This window comes from Miscanthus floridulus, chromosome 16, assembly GCF_019320115.1.
Source record: "Miscanthus floridulus cultivar M001 chromosome 16, ASM1932011v1, whole genome shotgun sequence".
In the NCBI taxonomy this organism is placed as follows: Eukaryota; Viridiplantae; Streptophyta; class Magnoliopsida; order Poales; family Poaceae; genus Miscanthus; species Miscanthus floridulus.
The window spans coordinates 117531357-117554575 of record NC_089595.1 but is presented as its reverse complement, the minus strand read 5'-3'; the positions used below and the strand labels follow the sequence as shown (position 1 = coordinate 117554575).

Below are 23219 nucleotides of genomic sequence, written 5' to 3'. Positions count from 1 at the left end.
CCTTTCACATGTGCAACATAGTCTAAAGTATCTAAAACATTTGGAACAATACACTCGCAACATACATGTATAGCCACTGCCACAAATTTTAACATCCACATGAAACACTTGTAACTTGCAACATGAAAACACTTGATGCAACATAAGACTAAAAATAGATGAAACATTTTGGAATATACTCTTGCAAATGTGCAACCTCACGATCTACTTTTGCAACATCCGTATGAAGCACTTGTGACATACCTCTGAAACATTTGAAACATACGGTTGCAACATGCACTTTCATCGCAGTGCAACATTTATATGCTGCTCGGAAGAATGGAGGCTCGTTGGCGTGTGGAGTTCACCGGAGGCAGCGACCCGACGACGCTTGGAGGTGGCGGCCTAGCTGCGGCGGCTGCACGACGTGGAAGGGAGACATTGGCAGCATGACGCAGAAAGGAGGCATCGGTCTTGTGACGTGCCTGGGATACAACAGCCGCATGAGTGGGAGAGGGCAGCAGCACGCCGCGCCTAGCAGGGCCGGTAGCCAAGCGCCAGCGTGTCATGCTTGGCGGGCCCAGCGGTCGAGCGCTGTGCCTCGGAAGCGGCTCGCTAGCCTAGCGTCGTCACGCACGAGCGGCTGTTGTCAGGGCTTGCCCGCCTTCTCGCCGCTGCGAGCTCACCTTTGCGTGAAACGTGTGCCGCGGAGCTCTCCTGCCTCCACGCCATCGCCCACGTGGCTCACTGGCCTCGTGTCGTCGTGCACGAGCGACTATCGTCGGGGTTTGCCTAGCTTCGCGTCGACGCAAGCTCGCCTCTACGCCGCCACACTGCGGCTCACCAGCACGTCGCAGACCATCGATGCTCGCTGCTCTGTGTTGGATGCGCACCAGGGAGCAGATTGGGGAGAGAGAAAAGAGGGGCAAGGAAGTGAATGGATTAGATAGGAATGAGTGGATGAGTAAAGCACTGTGCTTGCAGGCAAGCGGATATGAGCGATAGGAACGAGTGGATAGTGATGAGTGGATGAGCAGTTTTGAGAAACGAAGGAGCGAGAGGCTACTGGGCTAGCGACGTGGCCACCAACATAGCATGGGGGGGGGGGGGGGGGGGGGGGGCACCCGCCCGCTTCCCAGCGTTATTGGAAAAAACATAATATAATCCATGGGGTCCGCTGCATGCGCTGCGGTTGCTATTGGTCCATTGGCTCCCCCATCCACAAGATCTAGATGAGTGCTCGCCAATTGTCAATGGCACTACTTCAGCCACTTTGGGTCGTGGACGCAGTGCACACGTCAGGTCTGCTCGCTTCACCCATGGAGTGCCACTACCTCTAAAAAAACTTTGGCCCGTCAAAAAGTGAGATGCATGTACAGTTTTTAGGACAGCTAGGCTGCGGTTATTTTCAGGTAAACGGTAAATCAGGGCCAGATTTACAATACATCGATTCAAGCTTCGTTTATAACCATACATCTTCATGCATGTCTGATGTCGAATTTGCTTCAGCTTCAGCACACTTGTTGCCATTTTCACTCCTCGATCTTGTGGATTCATGGATCGACGGACGGCGGCGTAAGTGGCAAGCACGCAAGCTAGGTTCCAATGGACGGCATCGACGGTGACAGAGACATGCCGAGCTCCAGGTTCAGCGGGGAGCAGTAGTATCGTTCAAGAGCTTGTTCCTCGTCCATCTCTGAAACTGGTGCCTTCGGAGACAGAGAGTTCGAGGTGCCGACGGCCTTGCAACCTGACGGGTTGGAGACGACAAGCACCACGTGTCTGTTTTCACTCTCATAATCCTGAACCTACCACGCATCGAGTGTCAGAAATATTTTTTCAGTATAAATAATTTGCTCTTCCAGACAGAAAAGGAACTAAAAAACCGAAAGATTTGAGATAGGAGTAGCTTTTTTAACTATATCGAAGAGGCTGGAGCGGCGCTTGCTGCTCTTCTTCGCGGCGCCGGCGCTGTTCTGCCTGAGGAAGAACTTCTGGGCGTGGCTGGCCACCTGCGTGGGCGTTCTGGTGGTGACGAAGCCCCGGGAGATGCCGCACCAATCGCCCCTGCCCAGCTTGTCCAGCCCCACCAGGAACAGCCGGTGCTCCTCCTCGCTCCACGGGACCCCTTTCTTCCTCTCCCGCAACGCTGCCGACCCGCGACCGCCGTTGTCGGAGAGGTAGCCACCGCCGTCGCCGGCTCTTTCGGTCGAGCACTCGTCGATTGACAGGAGCAAGCCCGACGGCGCGACAGGCAGAGGCCAGCCGCCCAGGCAGCAGTCCACGCTGTAGCTCCTGTGCAGCTGCAACGCCGGCGCCGGCGGAGCGTCAGCGGCGCCAACGCCATTTGTTGAGGCGGCACGGAGCTGCACCCCGAACAGCCTCAGCCCTGCCGCGGCGGCGCCACCGCCGCCACAGCGCATGGCGGCGGCCTCACTCACTCTCTGGTGGTCTGCGGTGGCGATGCGGCAGGCTATCGAGCCATGGCCGTAGCTACCACAGTTGGAGCATCTACTCGCCACGGCATGCATTGTTTGCATGTATAAAAAAGGAAGGCTGTCCGCTATCTCAATTCTCAGCAGAATTATATATGAGAAATTGAGAATGAGAACAACTGTGCTGGTCTTGGCATATGCCAACAACGGCCGAGACAACAATAATTGGAGCCGTCATTTTCATGTACGTAGTAGTTTATTGGATTTTTGGATATGCTATTATCTTATACAAATATTATTTCTTTCTTTCTTGGTGACTATACTGTCATTGCACTAATCTCCTGATTATGTTGACTAATCCAACCAGAGTCTTATCTTCTCTAACTACAGGATCTCTCTCAAAGAGATTTGGGTTGAAGTGCTTGTCAGTCCATGATGGAGACAGGCATATATACTCTTATATACTACTCCTTCCATAAAAAAAATACAATTCTAGCAAAGTGTCACGTTTTAGTATCTTGAGTTTGATCAATTATAAATAAAAATGTATCAATATTTATGATATCAAATAAATATCATTAGATTAATTACGAAATATATTTTCATAATAAATTGATTCAGTGTCATAAATATGAATACTATTCATCAGAAACTTGGTCAAACATAAACTATTTTTATGGGCATGCAACTCGTAGTTGCATTTTTTTTTCTGGGCGAAGAGAGTATCGTACATTGCATGGCCCAATTCACTGTCCATGGTTTATTTGTGACCAAAGGAAAATGCATGTGTATGCATGATTGAGGGCTTGTGGCAGAACGTTTTGTTTAGGTCCATGCATGGGCCCCAGCTGGTCAGCTGTCCATCTGCTTTGCTTCAGTAAGCATGAAGAGATTTGGGACAGCTACCTATAATTGGTCACTAGAAAAAAGTGTAGTGCAAATAGTCTCTGATCCACTAACTCTGGCTTCAGGTACAGGCATGACATATGGCCTGCAAGATTCAAGATCTCCATTAGTCACCAGCTTTGTCTAATCCAATAATCCTCAGCATGTAAAAAACCCCGCGTGGCAAACTCCACACTACAGGCGCAGAAGCTTGGTATCGTCGTTGACTACAACGCTATGGACGACGGGATGGTTGAAAAGTTTCAGCCAACCAGCAGGAGGCACTGCAGGCGCTGTTTGGGGACGGATTCGAGTCATGAACCTGGATTTGGTTGGGTTTGACGCCGAGGATATTTAGGCCTTGTGCTCAACTTGTTTGTCACAAAATACTACCATATAAATCACAACCATGTGTGTTTCGCTCACTGGTCTTGGTAACCAATGGATTACCGCGGCCAGCTTAGGTCGTAACAAACTCTACCTCTTATTAATGAAAAACGTGCCACGGCACGATCGCAAAAAAATATATTTATCCTTCTCCTTTTTTTTGAGAATATGTCACCTTATAAAAATTTCTTATTGATATTATATTGGTAAAATAAAATGGAATCCAAACTTTTCTGAGAGGAATAACAATATCACATCACAGTTAATAAAAGAACTCTCTCCCTATATTAATAGAACACATGTTTTTTCTCGTTAATTGGGCTCATTCCTACTCGTTCAGTTCGAAAGGCCCAATAAACCAGCATCCGCTCTACAACACCACAAAGGTCCACATATCCATTTTTGAACCTAGGCCCACAAATCCCGAGCCCGACCCGCCGCTTCTCCGGCAGCGAGTCTAGTACTAACTCAAATGACAAAAATGCCCCCCTCCCCCCACACACAACACTGAGAGTCAGCATGGTACACCAGTAATTACCTCGACCCCATATACCCGTTTTCGTCATTTAGCAAATGGAAATGATAGCCCGTCGTCTGAAAGCGGAAGGCAAACCCGGCTGCCGTACAGTAGACCTGCAGAGTGCAGACTGCCTCAGCCTCACCAAGCGAAGCTCGTTGGCGGCTAGGGTTTTGCGGCCTCCCGAAGTGACCAAAGTCCAAACCCTAGAGCACCCGCCCCCATTCCATGGCGTGCTAGGCTTCGATCGAGGCTGTGGGGATTAGTACCGTACCACGGGTTGGGATTAGAGCAAGCGCCGAACGGAAATGGCGTCGAGGAACCAATTCGATCTCCTTGGAGACGTCGACAACGACGACCCCGCCCACCTCCTCGCAGCCGCCGAGAAGAAGGCGGCCGCGGCGCCTAAGCCCGCGCCAGCGCCCGCGCCGGCCAAGCTGCCCACCAGGCCCCCGCCGCCCGCGCAAGCTGGTGAGTCCATAGCGATACGCTTCCAATGTTGCGGTTTGTGTTTGGTAGGAATTATCCGATTTCGGGATCCACGGGTGCCATCTCAAGCTCGGAGTTCTGATTATTCATGTGAAAATTTCACTCTTTTGTTATCGCAGTGAGGGAAGAAAGGAGCTACGGTGCTCCACCGCGCGATGGTCCTGGGCGTGGTGGTCCAGGACGCGGAAGAGGCGGCCGTGGCGGCAGGACCGGCCCGAGGCGAGATTTTGGCGATGCTGATGCCAACGGCTTTGAGGGAGGGTATGGTGGTGGTGGTGGTGGTGGCTTTGGAGACGGTGGAGTTGCTCGCGGTGAAAATGGTGAGGGGAGGCAGGCAGAGAGGGGCCATGGGCCGCGCCAGCCTTACCGTGGACGTGGGCGCTGTGGTGGGTATACCGATGGGCAGGCTGGGGATGAGTTCGGACGCCCTCGCCGGGCATATGAGCGCCACAGCGGCACGGGCCGTGGCTACGAGATGAAGCGTGAAGGGGCTGGGCGAGGAAATTGGGGAACTCCGGCTGATGAAGGCCTTGCACAGTTAAGATTGTTGCTATTCAGTCTTTGATATGTGGTTTGATGAACCATTTTTAAGTTAGATGGATGTGTAGAGTTTTGACCTCTCTGTGTGCGACTTGTAGGGACACTGTGGATGCTGTTAATCCTGAGGAAACTGCTGCCGTGGTGGAGGATGAGAAGAAACCTGAAGATGCACCACAGTCTGAGGTTGAGAAGGACAAGGAGGGTGCGGAGAATGAAGAGGAAGAAAAGGAAGCTGAGGATAAGGTATATTTCTGATTTGTACTATGACGCTCCTGCTACCACATACCACTTTGCATTGTGTCTGGTTGTAGTATGGCTAGCACATTCTGTACAGGGTGATGGCAGCACTCTTGAACATGCCTAGCACCTCCTGTAATTTTGTGTACTATGACACTTTTAATGTTCTGAACATTTGTTCATATAACTGGAAAAAATGTGGAGTAGATTGGTGGAAATATTTTGTGATTCTTATAGTTTCATTCATATCAAACCTTGCTCGACCTTGCTCGTTAGTCTAGTTATTTATTTTAAAACTTCTTGCTTGAAAATCAGTGTTGCTGTGCCAAAATGGGGCTGGCATTACCTTCTTGATGATTGCATTATTTTTTGTATTTTAGAGACTCTTCTGCTTTTCAATCCATTACTTTTTGCTTTTTTTTTCTGCCAAATGTAATGGCCCTCTGTTAGAATGTATGCTTTCATGTTTGCTAGTCAGTTTTCCAGTTATTCAAAATTCGTACTGTATGTCTGTATCAGATACTTGTATTGTACCAGCACCTAGCTTTGACTATGGTGAGCCATTGACCCACTGTTTTCAACGTTTCTAGATATGACCTACTGTAGCACACTCAGTTATGCGAAATTCGTACTGTATCAGATACTTGTATTGTACCAACACCTAGCTTTGACTATGGTGAGCCATTGACCCACTGTTTTCAACGTTTCTAGATAAGACCTACTGTAGCAACACTCAAAAGAAGTGGATTGCTGATATTCATTTTCCCTCATACCAGTTCATAATTTCATGCATCAGATGTGATGTGATGCCACTTAATATTGAATGAACTGTTTTTGTTGCATAAGGGATACTTAGAAAAAAACTGATGCTTTCAGTACTCCAATCCAGAACATGCCAAGTGCTTGCAAGTTTTGGCTCCAAGATTTGATTTGGGATATTTGTGTTCTTGTAAAACAATACATTTTATTATGATAGCAGTATCATTACTCCCTCATTCTCCTTTTTCCCCTGTGGCTGGTTTTATTAAATCTTTGTGTATCTGTAATTCAACTTCTCTAGGCCTTTCAGGTGCTTTTGTATGGATACTCCTGTATCTTTGCTATATTCCTGTTACTGATATGTCATACCTGCATACTTACTGGAATTATGTTGGGATGCCATTTTTTCATCAAAATAGAGTAGTTTGTGAAATAATGTTTGCTCCAACCATGGTGCAGGAGATGACTTTGGAGGAATATGAAAAAGTACTGGAGGAAAAACGAAAAGCTTTACATGCCCTTAAGGCTGAGGAGAGAAAAGTTGAGATTGACAAGGAGCTGCAGTCCATGCAACAGTTGTCAGTTAAAAAGGATGCTGATGAAGTGTTTATCAAGCTGGTACGTTACATTGCGTGCATACTGCTCTTTCGTTTTCCTGTTGGTCACAGTTGGTTTTGATTTTCACCCAAACAATTCTAGGGCTCTGACAAGGACTTGAAAAAGAAAGAAAATGCTGAAAGAGAAGAACGGGCCAAGAAGGTATCTGATATTTTCACCTCGTTACACTTAAGTCTGATCATCAGAGTTGCTGTTGTTTTGCTAACTGCTATGTCTGTTTCCTGTTTCCCTTGTTCCTGCCTCCCTGAAGTCCCTGAGCATCAACGAATTCTTGAAGCCAGCTGAAGGTGAGAGGTACTATAACCCCAGTAACCGTGGCCGTGGCCGTGGTAGGGGTCGTGGTGAGCGTGGGGGGTTCCGTGGTGGTTACAACGGTGGTTATCGGGGACCAGCTGCTGCTCCAACCATCGAAGACCAGGCTCAGTTCCCTGCCCTGTCCTAAGCACAGCTCGGTTTACTCCTGAGTTCGCTCAAGATCATGTCACTGTTGTTGAGTCCTCTCCTCTGTGCGTCAGTCTCAGTCCTACTGTTGCTGCTGCTGCTGCTGCTGTGTCGCTGCCAGCATGTTTATCGCCGTGTGGTGTATCCGTGTGTGCTGACGAGTTGTGCCAAATGATGTGTTGTGTTGTAGTGGTTAGCTGCTTCTGTTTTTTGGTAGGATTATGTATCCAACATTTCTGATGTACTGGTGTGCTCGTTATTAAGGTGCTGTTTGGTTCGCTCGTTTTACAGCGGGACCTGGTCACAGCGTTAACTACTTTCGTTACTTTTTGTTTGTTTAATATGGGATGTAACCCGATGCCACGGAACATGCCGCGCCTTCACAAACCGGATCCCAATAAGGGCCCGTTCGGTTGGGGCCATTCCTGGCCGAAACATATCCCGGTGATACATGACCGTATAAAATACAGTAGTATTCCTGGCCGGATCCATTCCAGGAGTTGAATACGTGAAAACCGAACGTGCCCTAATGGATTTGGATGCCCGCCTGCCCAACCAAACAGAATAAGTAATCATCCGTTCCATTCCCATTACCCACGTCTTACAGTTGTTATTCGTGAACCAAACGGCACCTAAATGGTTCTGCTCACTGAGAAATTAAATGATGCCATGTATTCCGGGGCTTCCGGTATCTGCCCTCTAGCCCGCCTCGTAATGGCTGTGGACTTTGTCACCGGAGACGGACAAGAGACAAGTATAAGAGTTAATTAACACCAAACAAACATCTTCACATCCTTCCCCACAAGGATTACGATTCAGCAACGTTAATCGGACGAAACAACAGCTCTAGTTATCAAGTACAGAATCGTTTTCGGCTACTTGGAGTTCCGAGTTCTCATCACCACGGGGCCTTCAGCTTGTACGGTCCAATGTTCATCGGGGAAGAACTCATCACCACGGGGACTTCAGCTTGTACAGTCCAATGTTGAGGGCAGAAGATGCCACGATCACATTGTCATCGAACCAGGCTGTCTCTTCCTTCTCACCCAAAGGCAAAGATCTACGTTCAGAGAGCAAGTATACCGTCCGAGATGGTTCTGAGCCCTAAAAGACAAGGCATGGAATAAGGTTTATGCACCTTTTTTTTAGAGAAGTATAGTTAAATTGTTTCAAAAGAGAAGTATAGTTAATGCAAACATTACAATATTACCTCAATCACATTCAGTTTCCAGCAGTCAACCCCTCCATCCACAGCGGTGGTAATGATCAAATTTGGATGATTACGACACCAGGAAAGCGAGACCACAACTAAACATTACGATAAATCAACACATCTTAATATATTTAATTGGAAACCCTCATATACTATAAGCATAAGCACTAGAGTTTTAACTTGACAAACATGGGAACAAAGAAATTGCAACAACTTATATGATAAATAAATTAAGATAAAATATAGATCACACAAAAATGCAACTGGAAATGCATAATATAATACTAATCTTCAGCCGGGAAAGAATCCCTGCCTTCTCAGACCTCTGATCACTGTAGCAAACACATTTCTATACTATCAGGCAATTTTCAGTTACTTTTGTTACAAAATCTTGACTACCAGCAAGGAAAAATGCAGTATAGTGCTAATGGCTTCAGCTTGACATATTCCTTGTCTCATGAGCTTTCCACTACTACAATGTTGATCAGTATGGCAGCAAAGGGAAACAATAGAGCTAGCATATTACCATTTGGCCTTGATAAGTCAAGAATCATTTGGGATCCCGGTGGTTCCATAATTCTCCATCAGCTTGGGGGCAAGCCGAATCTCAAGGAGAGGGGAATGTCAGGATATGGCCATGGGCTTACGGGCCGGCCAGCATGTGCCTCACAACCAAGGCCCAAGGAAGTCACTATGAAGCACTACAAGAGCAACAACAGCCGGACGGGATTGGGCATCGAATATTCAGAATACCAAACAGGTTCATCCTCCCTCTCGAGTTTTCCCCTCTCTACTGTTCATCTTCCTTCTCTGAAACCCTACACTTCCTCTGCTGCTCTAATTTCCTGCTGATACTTCCTCTGCTGCTCTAATTCCCTGCTCCTTCCTTCCATCCAGTTACCGGTTGCTAACATACTGGTTGTAAATAGTACATAAATTTTTTATCAGGCGAGCTCTGTCTGAGCACCTCTAACACTGACAACTGCATGCGCTACCTAGCCAGTTCTCAGGATAAGCAGGCACTGAGGCACAGTCCACAATCAGCGCTATATTAGCTGACCAGCTAAGGTAGTGTACAAACTGCATGCCGAGCACAACTTAAGGCAGCAGCACTAGCATAGTAACCGCTCTGTTTTGTACCCACTTCCCAACTGTTCAAACACTGTTCACAAATTTCCAATCAATGCTCACCTGGTGATAGTGTCCACTACTGTTTATACTAACCTTCAGCCGGGAAAGAATCCCTGCTCCTCAGACTTCTGATCACTGTAGCAAACACTTTTCTATACTCCAGCAATTTTCAGTTACTTTTGTACACGCTTCCTACTGTTCAAACACAGTTCACAAATTTCGAATCAATGCTCACCTGGTGATAGTGTCCACTACTGTTTATTTTTCGAGTTTAATGTTCACAGGTAAAAAACAGGCACGACCAACCATGCTAGCAAGTTAAGGCTCCAACTAAATAACAAGCATTGTGAAATTACCTTTTTTAGGTCCAAAATCAGATAATGGATGATAAGTGTTGCGTAAATCCCATATCTGAATGGAGAAAAGCAACATAAGGTACAATAGTAAAAAGAGATGAGGGAATCTAGAGATGGGATGAGGCTAAATAGCTGACCTTGACTGTGGTATCATCACCTACTGATCCGACGACAAACTCCACAGGGTGGTTTGCATTCCAGTGAATCTCAGTGCAATGCATGTTCTTTTGGTTAATGCTGTGTGTTGGTTTCTTTACTCTCAGATCCCAAATCTCTACATTCATTTAAAAACAAGATTATTATAGAATAAAAGAAAATCGTCATAAACACAGGTAGATAGTTATAGACATTACTTGCTGTTGCAGCATCGCATGTGCTTGCAATTGCTACAGGATACTGAGGGTGCCAATCTACAAAAGTAGTTCGAGAACTTGACCCAACATCAGCCAACTAAAATCAAACAAACATTATTCAGAAATCAGATTTGATGATATGCAGATAACGTGTTCTTTTTATTTAATTACTATATTATCACTTACTTCATAAGATTTGATAGGATGATCAAACTGGTAAAGCTTTAACTTCTCACTATCTCCACCACAGGCAAGGACATTTTTATGTTGATTGTTAAATGATATGGCAAAAACCTAAAATAACAAAACAAGTATTACACGCATGTATGCAGTTACCAAAAGCTAGAATTGAACTAATGAAAAAGCTCACTTTTCCACTGATATCATTTAGCTTTAGCACCAACCCACTGTTGTCAGTTCTGTTGGGCTTGTCTAGAACAACCCAGTCCTCAACATCATCACGGTTAACCTTGGATTTTAGATTAAATCCTTTTAGAGAGTGTTCTATGAAGTCGTCCCTAAGAAGATTGTCAAACTCCGACTGCCTTTCTGAAGCAGCTTCCTCCCTACAGATTTGAGGTTGTCATCACGGATTCTTGTATCATTGTATTGCATGTAACTATGTGGCACAAATAAATAGGAAATAATAGAAATTATAGCGCTGAAAAGTAAATTGGTAAAGAAACATACACTTCTTTTATCTGGTACTGATTTCCACCACCAATTGAGGTACTGTCAGATTGGTTGTATAAACCAGTTGAAGTTAGTAAGGAGCCATTTGTGAAAAAAACTTAGAACAGGTAAATAACTAAATCACCATCTCTCATATAGAGTCTGTATAAAGATGAATACTTACTGGGATCTTTTGGGTGCCCCAAAATAACAGCAAGAAAAGGCACCGCATGCATAAACAAAACGGTGTGATTAACTCTTTAACAACACAAAACATAGGAAGAGTGTTGAAGCTGATGATGGCACAATATATAAAACACCTGCACAATATGGGAGTTGCTAAAATTCAGAGACCTGGTTTTAAAGGTTTTTTCAGACGATGAATGTGAATCGCCTATCAAGGTCTAACAGACCTCTTTTCTTCTTTCTCAGGGCAGCTTGCTCCCTAGGCCCCGTTTTGCACCGTCTTTGGATAAAGGGAAAATTGGTCTCGTAGCATTGAAAGATCGCCGTATCCGAAAAATACCATCGAAATTTTGCCGCTCCGTAAAATACCATCGAAAGAATGCAAGGTCACCTGGATATAGCATTCCGTCACGTTTGGAGCAAACGCCGTCGCCTCCGTCAAGCTCGTCCCCTTCTCCTTCCTGAGGTGAGCGTGGCCGCTGCCTCTGCTCCAGGCGGGGGGCCATGGCAGCGAGCTCCGGCGTCTGGCTGCTGCGGGCGGAATCGCGGGCTGGTGCGGTGCAGCTCCGGCAGAGGCGACTTCAGCGAGCCGGGGCGAGCCGTGGCGGAGCTGGCCCTGCACAGCAAAGAGACAATGAGCCCCAATGACTACACTCTACGTGTCTCAGACGCGCAACCACCGCCGCCACTGCCTTCAGTCCGGCCAGCCGTCTCGGCTGCAGCCGCGGGGCGGAAGAAGCTTTTCTGCTTCGGTAGGATTCCTCGGCCCTACGACCTCGAGGACCTGCTGCGCGCGTCCGCCGAGGTTCTTGGCAAGGGCACGTACGGTACCACGTACAAGGCCGCGATCGAGTCTGGGCCGGTCATGGCGGTGAAGCGCCTCAAGGAGACTTCGTTGCCGGAGCGCGAGTTCCGGGACAAGGTCGCGGCCATCGGCGGGATCGACCATCCCAACGTCGTGCTCCTGCAGGCTGCAGGCCTATTACTTCAGCAAGGACGAGAGAAGCTCATGGTGTACGATCGAGTTCGTGGCCATGGGCAGTCTTTCCTCCATGCTTCACGGTACGTGCTCTGTTCTTGTCAAGCGACCTGCGACTGCGACCCCTCTCTGTTTTGATGACCAAATTGAATAAGGTTTTCTGACAGGGTTCCTAATTGCAGGCAACCACGGCTCCGGGCGGTCGCCGCTGAGCTAGGAGTCGAGGAGGCACATCGCGCTGGCCTTGAGTACATCCACGCGACGGGCTCCATGGCCACGCACGGCAACATCAAGTCCTCCAACATCCTCCTCAGCCGCACCGTGGACGCGCGCGTGGCCGAACATGGGCTCGCGCAAGACGGCCCGCGTTGCGGGGTACCGGCGTACCGCGCACCCGAAGTTGTGGCGGACCCGCGCCGGGTGTCGCAGAAGGCCGACGTGTACAGCTTCGGCATGTTGCTCCTGGAGTTGCTGACGGAGAAGGCGCCGATGCACGCGGTGCTGCACGACGAAGGCGTGGACCTCCCGCGGTGGGCGCGCTCCATGGTGAAGGAGTGGACGTCCGAGGTGTTCGACATGGAGCTGCTCAGGCACCCGGTACCCGAGGAGGAGATGGTGGAGATGCTGCGACTGGCCATGGACTGCACTGAGCCCGCCCCGGACCAGCGGCCGGCGATGCCCGAGATCGTGGCGCGCATCGAGGTGTCGACGGCGTGCGCCAGACCAGCCCGCGATTTTTCCCACAGCAGCCCAAAGTCGGAGCTCGCCGCCACAGGCCCCCTACCTGGAGCCGAGGCTGCGGCTGCACTCACCTCAGGAAGAAGGGGAGGAGCTTGACGGAGGCGACGGCGTTTGCTCCAAATGTGACGGAATGTTATATTCAGGTGACGTTGCATTCTTTTGATGGTATTTTACGGAATGGCAAAGTTTCGATGGTATTTTTCGAATACGGCGATCTTTGAATGCTACGAGACCAATTTTCCTTTGGATAAAACCCAATCCATATGCAGCGATTTGGTACCCACTGGTTGAATGATTTCAGCGGGTTAATATTAATTTCAGGGGAAAGAGAAGGTGGAAGCGGAGAGAGGTAGGAACGGGCAAATCGAGCCCCGCCTAGTAGGCGACGGAGGTGGAAAAAGGCTACCTGCAGCGGTTCTCCCGCTCCGCCCCAATCGCTCGCTCTCGCACGGCCGCCGCTGCCGTCGTTGCAGGATGTGAAATTCAGGCTCTCTCTCTCTCTCTCACCTTTCTTGGCCCGCAGCAAGCTCCGCCCGGTGGCGTCGTGCTCGTGCTTCAGCTCCCGCAGCGCGCCATCTGCATCCACGCGTAACCGCCGCGCTTGGAGGCGGAGGCACTTTGCGTTGCTCAGACCTAGCCGAGATTGCAGGCCGCCGTGTCGGCCTCGCGCGGCTCCTGGACCGACAGGCCGTAGCTGATCTCGCCAAGATCGCATCCTCGCTGCTTCGTGGAGGACGCGCGTGGCCCTAGCATTTGCCGGTGGCGGCGGCGTCTCATCTCGATCAAATCTCAGGTGCCCGGAGGAAGAGATGAGCTGACGCGTGACGCCTGACACGGGTTTGTGCGGTGTGGAACCGGATGAAAATCGGCCCGTGTTGTGTTGTGGCCTCCAGATGCGGTTTGTCATGGCCGGGTTGGGTCTTGTTCCAACCGGACCATGTTGGGCTTCTTCGCTCTTTCTTTCTTCCGCGTACGTTCCCCCCGCCTCCCGCCGCCCTCCACCATCCGTCCCCATCGTTGCCGGCGCCAGGTCCATTGCCGCCACCCCTACCGGGCTTCGCTGGCGCCCCTGCACCCCTGCCCGTTCCCCACACACGTTTGTGTTCTAGCCAATCACCAATCTCGAGTCGCGACCAGTGGTGCCCTCGCCGCCGCGCCCCTCCGCCCCGATAACCCACCTCTTCCGCCGGACTGGCCTGCCTCCCCTTAACCCTTTTCCAATGATGCTGCAGCGCACAATCCCCCTCCTAAATGCAGCCTAAGCACGCGAGTCTATGTGGAACATGTTGGGGTTTAGTCCCACATCGTGTAGCGATGGTTGGGGGGGCACAACATATAAGGAGGAAGAAGCCTCCACCTATAAGGCTAGTCTTTTAGGTTGAGTAAGGCCCTAATGCTTTATATGTTGCCAGCTCCGGTGGACCTGGGATCTGTGGGAGTGCAGGCTCATGGTAACGAGCCAGGCCAGCTATAAGCCAGCTCCAAGATCATGAACTCGGTGGTCACCACCGGTTCCAACAATTGATATCAGAGCCCATGGTCAAAAAAGCTAAACCTAATAAAAAAATCTCGAGCGTCACACATATGGCGGGGGCACCCCAATCGTTTATGTTGTAGCTCCGGTGGACCTGCGACCTATAGGAGCGTAGGCTCGTGATAACGGTTGTAGCTCCCACAGGTCTTACGTCCATCGGAGCTACAACATATAGGATACTTGTAGCTCCCACAGGTCCTAGTCCACCGAAGCTACAACATATAGGGCCTTGGGCCTTACTCAGGTCTCAGGTCCACCGGAGCTACAACATGTAGGATAATTGTAGCTCCCACAGGTCCTAGGTCCACCGGAGCTATAACATATAGGGCATTGGGCCTTACTCAACCCAAAAGACTAGCCTTATAGGTGGGGGCTTCTTCCTCCTTATATGTTGTGCCCTCCACCATCGCTATACGATGTGGGACTAAACCCCAACAGAACAAACACACCACGAAACATGGCAAGGAACACACAGCTAAATTAAGCGCAGGCGCGCTTAAGCTAGCGACGACGACGATGAACCCGATCAAAGAAGCCGAGAGAGATGCACGTGAACCGAAGAAGAAGGGTAGAAGCGGGTACGAAAACTTACTAGTCGAGCTTGTACGGGTCCCAAACGTAGATGACGCCGTCGTCAAGGGTGCCAGCGATGAGGCCATACGGGTATGCCGAGTTGATGGCGTCGCTCGCCAACCACGCCAGCCTGTGGAAGGCGCGGTTGCTGGGAGCCGAGATGGTGGAGACGACCTCCAACTGGTGGCCGAGCTCTGGCTCATCGTCCATCTTCCATAGGGCGAGGATGTCAATCCGTGAGTTCCCTCCATCCCACCCGGCGTGCGGGCGGGCAGCAGTCCCCGCTGCAAGGAGCTGGTGACGAGGGGAGAGCGCCATGGTGGCGGCTCTCGTCGTGCTCTGGGCACCGAGGAGTTCTACTTCTTCCATGATGGCTATGGCCTATGGCTGCGGTCGGTGCGGCGAGGCCGAGGGTGCGGGGCGGAGGAGGCGTGAGGCGATCAGCAATGGAGTTGGAATTGGTGGGCGAGGCAGGGAGGGAGGCGAGGAGGGAGAAATGGCGATGCCAGCCTGCCAGCCGAGCCGAGCCGAGCACGGGATTTATGTCCATGTGGCGTCTCCCCACGGGCCCCACTGTAACAAACTCAGCGCCGTATAGAATTTTAACCACGCTGCGCTTGCTGCTATATTTTTTGAACATCCACCAATAAAATTCATCTGCCATTATACTTTTTGTATTTCTATTCTATAAAATTAAAATTCTTCCTGAAATACTTTATTGAGTGTTTGATTTAGTGGTGTATCCCCCAAAATGCTTTCTGAAAATCCAGAAAAAAAACATCTAAAGACATTGCATGCTCAAAATTATATTTTACTTTTGAATTAAAATTAATCAGGCAACACCATTCAGCCCTAAGCCATAAAAAAATGGACGTTTGGGACTGCTGTTTGGGCCAGACCATGCATATATCTACCTCCACGCCAACCACGCTTTCCGGCCACGAAATGCATATATCTAACTGGAAATTCTTCCTTCCGTTATAGAGCATAGACATATTTGCTCATAAATACATTGCTATTTTAATTTTTATACTACTCATGTATTGGTACAATTATGTATCAAGTTTCATTACTATTTTTAAAAGGGTAAAGTACACTTTCCAACCCTTAACTCAGGCCGAAGTTCGATTTTCAACCTTCAACTATGAAACCGGTTAAAAAACATCCTCCAATTATCAAAACCGGACAAATTTGGTCATCGACTGGTTTCAAAAGCGGTTTTCTATTTCCGGGAGGCGCCGAAATCTTATATTATTTTTTTGAGCATCTTAACGTCCTCAAATAAAAAAACTCAAAACTATTGAGATCTACAACTTTGGTATAAAAAGTATTTTCATTTAACTCCATACAAATAATATATTAGTGCTCTAATGCGGCAAGCACTAGTAGGCGATTATTATGGTGCTGAAATTTTATATTATTTTTTTGAGCATCTTACTGTCCTCAAATGAAAAAAAAATTAAAACTATTAAGTTGTAGATCTCATCGAGGTCTACAATTTACATATAAAAATTATCTTCATCCGACATCGTATTAAAAGATTTTAAATTTTTTGAAATTTGAGTCTCGTCACGCCACAGTAATAGTAATAATAATAGTAATACTAATAGTAATAATAATAGTAATAATAATAATAGTAATAGTAATAATAGTAATACTAATAATAATAGTAGTAATAATAATAATAATAATAATAATAATAATAATACTAATAATAGTAATAGTAATAGTAATAATAATAATACTAATAATAGTAATACTAATAATAGTAGTAATAATAATAATAATAATAGTAATACTAATAATAGTAATACTAATAATAGTAATAGTAATAATAATAATACTAATAATAGTAATAGTAGTAATAATAATACTAATAATAATAATACTAATAATAATAATACTACTACTAATAATAGTAATAGTAATAATAGTAATAGTAGTAATAATAATAGTAATAATAGTAATAGTAATAATAGTAATTGTAATAATAGTAATAGTAATTGTAATAATAGTAATAATAGTAATAATAGTAGTAATACTAATAATACTAATACTAATAATAATACTAATAATAGTAATAATACTAATAATAATAACAGTAATAATAATAATAACAGTAATACTAATAAGAGTAATACTAATAATAGTAATACTAATAAATATAACTCGTATGACAGGCAGACGAAGCTAAGAGACAAGGCCAAAGAGAGAGAGAGGACAATGCAAACTAGATCACAGGTTGCAAATCAAGGACTTCAGAAAGTTGCTATAATCCGAGTCTGGAAATTGGAAAATCGACTTGCGAAGATCGAAGAAGCTGTGTCGCTGAATGGTATCCCTGAACAGGAGGGCATTTAGGTGAGTATGACAAAAAAAAATCTGCCCATCCTCCCGAGGATCACTGATAACCTGGATTTGCTTGAGCAGCCTCTTGTTTGAAAGATCATATAGCCCCACCCAACTGCCGCTGCTGTCTTGCAGAACAATAATCACGTCATTGTTGTTATTCTTGTGCTGACCAGTGTTGGCGTTGATCACCCAGCGCGTTTGCACAAACGGCGGCGGCAAGCAGTCTACCCGGTGGCGGTGCGCCCAGGTCTCGTCGTTGTCGTAGTCCTGGAGCACCCAAACGTCCATGGAACCGCCGAGGATGGCTGCCACGGCCAGCATCCCGTCCATCTCCAGCAGGCAGAGCGAGAGCTCACCACCACCTTCGATTTCGCCGTGGTCGTTTCCGTTCCCGTTCCTCAGCGGCGGCGGCCGCGCCATCCGCCGGAACGTCTCAGACACCGTGTCGAACACCAAGACCGTGCCAGTGGCCTTCGCCTCCGGATGGTCGTCTAGCCAGTGAAGCCTGCCGCGGTGCTCAAGGCTGTGGATCACCATCCGGTCGCACATGTAGATGCCTGTCACCGCCGGACCCTGCAGCCGCCGGGTCTCAGCAGCCTCGAGCGAGCGGACGTAGTGCGACGCCCACTTGCCCCAGCCGTAGCACTCGTCGTCGTTGGTGAGTAGAAGCAGCCTGTGCTCGCCGGACGGCCGGTGGACGTACAGGGCGCAGGGCCGCGTCATCCTTTTGCTGTGCAGCGGCACGATGACACACTGCCGGCTCACCGGGTTGCACACCAGGTAGAGCGAGACGTCGCCATGCATGAACCTCTCCAACAGCAGGAGCCCGCCGTCGACGCAGGAGGCGAAGCTGTAGCCGCTCTTGAAAAGACCCGGCACAATCTCGCACCTGGGGTACCCGGGGTGGAGGCACCGGCGGGCCTCCTCCTCCTCGTCGCCCAGCGCCAGCGGGATGGTGTCCAGCACGCCGTTGGCACCACGATGAGCTCCAGGGGCCGCCGCCGGGCATAGGCCGCCACGAACCCCGGGCTGCTGGTGATGCCGCGCCATGCCCTGCAGACGGCGCGGCAACGGAACACGGACGCCGACGGTAGGCGGAGCAGGATCTCGGCCACCATGTCGTCGTTCAGGTGCTGCAGGGACGTCGTCGTCGCTTCAGCCTTGCCGGCGCCGGCGCCATGATCCATCGTCGTTGGCATTGTTTTCTTCCGATCGATCCCTTCCTTCCTTTTTCTCTCCTCAGATTCAGATTCAGACAGACTGGTTTTGGTTGGAGACGACGCCTTGATTATATTTGCTGTACGTATAAGTAAGCACACGTATTAGGTTCGAATTCGTAACGTGCACGTTTATTAGAGTACGTACATAACGGCAACCCTATATAGCTAGAAAATTTCTACTACAAATCAAGGTGTTAAGCCTAACGAAACAAGGTTTCAGGACTTTTGCCCCTGCCCCACAATCAAGCCTGGCACATGCATGCCAATATGCCATAGTGTAATTTGCAACCATGTGTCAATGTGTCATGTAAGTATCAATCATCGGTTTACTACTTATACCGACAGAACACGACCAAATTATTTTAGATCGCAAATTTAATATCCATACAAACTTAGAAAAAACAAATACATAAATTGCATGCTTTTTATTCGTTATTCGGTCCAATTGGTAGGCATCAACAAGGATGGTCCATCTAACAGCACGGGGTGGACCCAGTAAGGCCTCGTTCGGTCGAGGATGGGAACGATTCCTGTCCGGGTTTCCTTCAATAATTTGAACAGCGTCGGAACTGTTCCGGCCAAGAACGGCCAGGAACAGAGATAACCGAACGAGCCCTAAAGGGGCATACATGTGTGTACACATATACGCCCAATATAAGGAGATCACGCGAGGCGAGAGCTTATGGGTTTCAATCCTATAAAATTGTTCATGTCTTTGCCCACCCTAGAAATCTATTTTTGTAGGGATGGTTGCATACCTTCCTTTGATTTCTATAGACGCTCGAGGAGAGAAGATTGAGGAACCACTTCTGCTATTCTAATATGCTTCCGTCTCACATAGAGAGTCTGTCGGTACACAAAGTGACCAATTAGTAAATATTTGTAGTTTTATTGCACGTTGTGATCGGAGGTGGCCTAGCATTCAATGACACAGGATTTATACTGGTTCAGGTAACGTGCCCTACGTCCAGTGTGGGTCGGTCGGTGACTTTATTCCTGAGTCCAGGTGCTCGAAGTCTGTAGTAGGGTTACAAACGAGAGAGAGAGATGGGGTGTCCGGTCGGTCCGGTCGGAAGGGCCGAGATCGACAGGAGCTATGCTATGAACGAAGTGTCCAAGCGTGTGCTTGAGGAGTTGTCAGCTATCGATCTAATGAGTCTGAATTTGAAGAGGTCGACCTAGGCGAACTGCCTGTGTTTGGAGAGAGCACATCCCCTTTTATAGAAGAAGGGGATGGTTTTACAAGTGAGAGGGAGAGAGAGTATGGACGTTTCTAAGCCTTGTTGCCCACGCCGACGGGGACAGGACAATGGTGGGAGCCCGCAATACTGTTGATGTCACTGTAGAACGTCAGGTACATGTGGGAGGTTGAGCTGCTTTCTTCAAGACTGGAGGACGTCGGTACCTGCAAAAATGTTGTCTTGCCGACTGGAGGCATGGCTTTACCACGTTCACATGGTACGGTGAATTCCGGCGCCCACAATACTGTTGATGCCCAGAGGCACATGGGGGGTCTTACCGTACGGGTGTTTTGACCGGCGCCTACAATACTGTAGAGGTAAACGTTAGCGCCTACAATACTGTTTGTAGCAGGGCGGTTGTAAAGTACTGTTCTGCAGGGTATGGTCCCTGGTGCCGTGGCTTGACTTGCGAGCCCTGTCTTGCCTTCCTTCGTACGCCTTCTGGTTCTTTCCGAGCGGGCATCCCCGGTCGGATGTCCCCAGTCGGTTCTGGCGTGCCAGTCGGAGAATAGCGATGGGCAGGGTTTTCTATGAACCCCGGTCGGAGACACGGGGTCGGAGTTGGAGGCGGTCCTCGGGTTAGGCTTTCCGAGTGGAGGCCATGCGAAGGCGGCCGGGGTCTGACGCTAGCGCTCCGATCGGAGAGGCCGTTCGGAGTTGGACTGAGCCTGAGCTAGTGCTCCGGTCGAAAAGATGGGCCGAAGGCGGCCAGGGTCTGAAGCGAGTGCTCCGGTCTATTGAATTTAGACTCTCGAGCCGGTCCAGAAGAGAAAAAGGCCGTCCTCCTGAGCCGAGCCCTGGCGTGGAAGCTGGTCCCCGAGGGACCCCGGGTTTTTGAACCCGACAGGAGCCCCCGAGCCCCCGGGCAATTCGGGCAGAATCATCCAGGGGATTTTTGTCTTGCCAGCGGGTGCGCGCGAGCGCAACCGTAGGTGTAGCCCCCGAGCCCCCGGGCGGTTCGTGCTGAACCGACTGGGGGTGTTTCTGAGTTTGTCAATGGGGGATGTTTTTCTATTTTATCGGCGGGTGCGCGTGAGCGCACCCGCGGGTGTAGCCCCCGAGCCCCAGGCGGTTCGGGCCGAACCGGCTGGGGGTGTTGTCTCAGTAGGCGTGTATGCGTGTTTTTTAACCAAGGCGTCGTTGCGCAGCCAAGGCAGTGAGGTGCGGGGGATAGGATAAAAAAAGCAGAACTCACCGATCTTAGGTGTCGATGCGCGCCTTAGGATCGGGTGAGTCAGAATTTTTGTTTAACCATGGTGTCGTGAACAGACCCTAGCGTCGGTGCGCGCCATGGGTGGAGATAGCTCGGTTCAGTTGTGTCAGAGCTCACTGGTCTTTTGGCGTCGATGCGCGCCGTGGGATCGAGTGAGGCAGAGTTTGTGAATGGACCCAGGCGTCGGTGCATGCCGTGGATCAAGAGAGTTAGCTTAGTTAGTTTTTAGGAATCGGACAAGCCAGAGCTCGTTGGATCCTAAGTGAAGCCATTATGCGAGTTTAGGAGTCACGGTCCTAGGAGCCTTAGCCGGATGTCATAGATCCTGCCGAAGCGAGTTTATGAGTCGCGGTCCCAAGAGCTATAGCCGGATGTCATAGATCCTGTTGATGTGAGTTTAGGAGTCGCGGTCCCAAGAGCCATAGCCGGATGTCATAGATCCTATCAACGCGAGTTCGGGGTCGCAGTCCCAAGATTTCTTTGGAGCGCAGTGAAGCCGTCTGAAGCCATTACGCGAGTTTAGGAGTCACAGTCCTAGGAGTCGTAGCCGGATGTCGTCAATCCTATCAACACGAGTTCAGGGTGCGGTCCCAGGGTTTCTTTGGAGCGCAGTCGGAAGTGAAGCCGTTATGAAGACATTGTTAGTTTAGTTAAAGATCAGACGAGGCGATGCTCGCGGGTCCTGGTGTCGGTGCGCGTCGAGGACCGGGTGAGTCGTAGTCATGGATCTGGCGAGTTTGAGGTCACCGTCCTTGGCGTCTTTCTTGAGCCCCCGAGCCCTATCGGGCCTTCGTGGGGGTCAATGTGAGTATTGTGCGTTACCCCATCCTCGGTTCCTCACAACCGGAGGGGCTGAGTTTCGTCGTCTGTCCCGATCGCTCGAGCTCAAAGACTAGCTCGATGAGCTCGCTAACGGGTGTGATTGAGTGGAATCTGGGTCCATCATTCATGACAGGGTTGGCATAGCCCTCTTGTGACATTCCACTACTCCTTTACCTGCAACCCGATAGATGCATAGGTCATTCCGGAGACCAACCTAGGTTGCCTTTCGGCCTCCCCTCGATGGAGATTCTATGGGCTTGGCGAGAGGTTTAGGATCGAACGAGAAGGTTGAGATGACCCGGTCTGCCGGACCGGGCTAGGGCCACATGGTGCTCATCTACAGTTTTCTCCCTTGGCTCTGTTGGTTACTCATATCGAATGAGGCAACCGCCGCTTCATGACGTAACACAGAGTGTTCTGATGCATTTCGCTGCACGTGCGATGCTTAGTTCCCGAGCCCCCAGGCGGTTCATGCCCTAACTATTTGGGGGGTTTAGGCGTATGGAATGAAATGCGCGTATGGATGTATGAATGTTTTAAATTGAAATAGAGGGGCTTTGATAGTGTTTTACCTTGAAGACTGGAGTGACGGGGTTCGAAGAGCTCCAGTCAGAAACGTCCGTCCGGGACCTGCGCTCGTCAATCGTGGGTTAGCCCTCGTGTGAACAGTTTTGTATTAATGAACACATGCTCACCTTGATGACCTGAGAGACGGGGTTCGGAGAGCTTCAGACAGAAATGTCTGACCGAGACCCATGCTCGTCATTCGAGATGGAGTCGGCATGGCCTGCATGGGGCACCCCTTCGCTTCCTACCTGTATCTCAGGTGCTTATCCTGAGTGAATCGATTGACTCAGGAGGTCGGTTGATCTCTCTCGGTGGAGATTTCGCGTGGTGGTGCCTCCAGCCAGGGGCTCCATGTTCTTCTGCTGAGCATCTATAGGTGTGGCGCCCTAAAGGTATTTATTGCGCTCACCGAAGTCAAAGGAGCAGAGCCGAGCGAGTCCCTGGTGGTTGCATCCGGTTTCTTCTTTGGCTTCCAGGCGATGTCATTGAGTGACCGTAGTAGTATTTGTAGCAGTAGAGAATGCAATAGTTTAGTTTTGTGGGTGAATCCCCATGTGAATAGTTTTTTGTATTAATGAATACATCCATGCTGTCCTTGTGACAGAACCGCGATATTCGTCCCTTGTGTTTATCTTAGCATAACTTTTGTTTTTTATCCTTTCTTTCTCGTACCTACCCGTTTGTTCCGTAGGCTGCGACCTTGTGAGCCCAAGGCGTGGCCCGTGAGGCTCAGCTATTCGTGACCGTGGGAAAAGGTGGGGTGTGTTTGGTTGGGAGTA

The 23219-nt window shown here is 49.1% G+C and overlaps 6 protein-coding genes across 6 annotated transcripts; 3 read left to right on the top strand and 3 right to left on the bottom strand.

The window, feature by feature from the left end:
- Positions 1 to 1341: 1341 nt before the first annotated feature.
- Positions 1342 to 2532, bottom strand: LOC136514137 (transcription factor KUA1-like). The gene is made up of 2 exons (XM_066508131.1): positions 1899 to 2532; positions 1342 to 1787 (listed from the first exon to the last, which is right to left on the bottom strand). Exons 1-2 carry the CDS (start codon positions 2517 to 2519, stop codon positions 1575 to 1577), a joined length of 834 nt encoding a protein of 277 aa, XP_066364228.1. The 5' UTR covers positions 2520 to 2532; the 3' UTR covers positions 1342 to 1574.
- Positions 2533 to 4311: 1779 nt separating this feature from the next.
- LOC136512725 (RGG repeats nuclear RNA binding protein A-like) lies at positions 4312 to 7598 on the top strand. Its single transcript, XM_066506725.1, has 6 exons — positions 4312 to 4674; positions 4812 to 5229; positions 5331 to 5475; positions 6688 to 6846; positions 6928 to 6987; positions 7097 to 7598. Exons 1-6 carry the CDS (start codon positions 4512 to 4514, stop codon positions 7286 to 7288), a joined length of 1137 nt encoding a protein of 378 aa, XP_066362822.1. The 5' UTR covers positions 4312 to 4511; the 3' UTR covers positions 7289 to 7598.
- Positions 7599 to 8060: 462 nt separating this feature from the next.
- Positions 8061 to 11244, bottom strand: LOC136511372 (protein transport protein SEC31 homolog B-like). The gene is made up of 9 exons (XM_066505454.1): positions 11225 to 11244; positions 11031 to 11072; positions 10711 to 10906; positions 10527 to 10634; positions 10341 to 10437; positions 10125 to 10261; positions 9988 to 10042; positions 8498 to 8595; positions 8061 to 8391 (listed from the first exon to the last, which is right to left on the bottom strand). The coding sequence occupies exons 1-9, from the start codon at positions 11242 to 11244 to the stop codon at positions 8239 to 8241; spliced, it is 906 nt and encodes a 301-aa protein (XP_066361551.1). The 3' UTR covers positions 8061 to 8238.
- Positions 11245 to 11577: 333 nt separating this feature from the next.
- On the top strand, positions 11578 to 12315 carry LOC136514312 (probable inactive receptor kinase At4g23740). The gene has a single exon (XM_066508295.1). It carries the CDS (start codon positions 11578 to 11580, stop codon positions 12313 to 12315), a length of 738 nt encoding a protein of 245 aa, XP_066364392.1.
- Positions 12316 to 12447: 132 nt separating this feature from the next.
- Positions 12448 to 13014, top strand: LOC136511371 (probable inactive receptor kinase RLK902). The gene has a single exon (XM_066505453.1). The coding sequence runs from the start codon at positions 12448 to 12450 to the stop codon at positions 13012 to 13014; it is 567 nt and encodes a 188-aa protein (XP_066361550.1).
- A 4246-nt stretch (positions 13015 to 17260) lies between these two features.
- Positions 17261 to 18614, bottom strand: LOC136511370 (F-box protein At5g49610-like). The gene is made up of 2 exons (XM_066505452.1): positions 18355 to 18614; positions 17261 to 18238 (listed from the first exon to the last, which is right to left on the bottom strand). The coding sequence occupies exons 1-2, from the start codon at positions 18574 to 18576 to the stop codon at positions 17261 to 17263; spliced, it is 1200 nt and encodes a 399-aa protein (XP_066361549.1). The 5' UTR covers positions 18577 to 18614.
- Between the last annotated feature and the right edge of the window lie 4605 nt (positions 18615 to 23219).

Bases quoted from the DNA above. Each gene is read 5' to 3' on its own strand.
- LOC136514137 (XM_066508131.1), bottom strand. From the start codon at position 2,519: ATGCAAACAATGCATGCCGTGGCGAGTAGATGCTCCAACTGTGGTAGC. The intron at 1,788-1,898 runs GTTAAAAAAGCT...GATGCGTGGTAG, and splicing joins GCTCCAGCCTCTTCGATATA to GTTCAGGATTATGAGAGTGA.
- LOC136512725 (XM_066506725.1), top strand. From the start codon at position 4,512: ATGGCGTCGAGGAACCAATTCGATCTCCTTGGAGACGTCGACAACGAC. The intron at 4,675-4,811 runs GTGAGTCCATAG...TTGTTATCGCAG, and splicing joins CCCGCCGCCCGCGCAAGCTG to TGAGGGAAGAAAGGAGCTAC. The intron at 5,230-5,330 runs GTTAAGATTGTT...TGCGACTTGTAG, and splicing joins GCTGATGAAGGCCTTGCACA to GGACACTGTGGATGCTGTTA.
- LOC136511372 (XM_066505454.1), bottom strand. From the start codon at position 11,244: ATGCGGTGCCTTTTCTTGCT. The intron at 11,073-11,224 runs GTTATTTTGGGG...CCAATCTGACAG, and splicing joins ATGCGGTGCCTTTTCTTGCT to TACCTCAATTGGTGGTGGAA. The intron at 10,907-11,030 runs GTATGTTTCTTT...TCAAATCTGTAG, and splicing joins CAGTACCAGATAAAAGAAGT to GGAGGAAGCTGCTTCAGAAA.
- LOC136514312 (XM_066508295.1), top strand. From the start codon at position 11,578: ATGCAAGGTCACCTGGATATAGCATTCCGTCACGTTTGGAGCAAACGC.
- LOC136511371 (XM_066505453.1), top strand. From the start codon at position 12,448: ATGGCCACGCACGGCAACATCAAGTCCTCCAACATCCTCCTCAGCCGC.
- LOC136511370 (XM_066505452.1), bottom strand. From the start codon at position 18,576: ATGCCAACGACGATGGATCATGGCGCCGGCGCCGGCAAGGCTGAAGCG. The intron at 18,239-18,354 runs GTGCCAACGGCG...GGTCTTTTCAAG, and splicing joins GGCCCCTGGAGCTCATCGTG to AGCGGCTACAGCTTCGCCTC.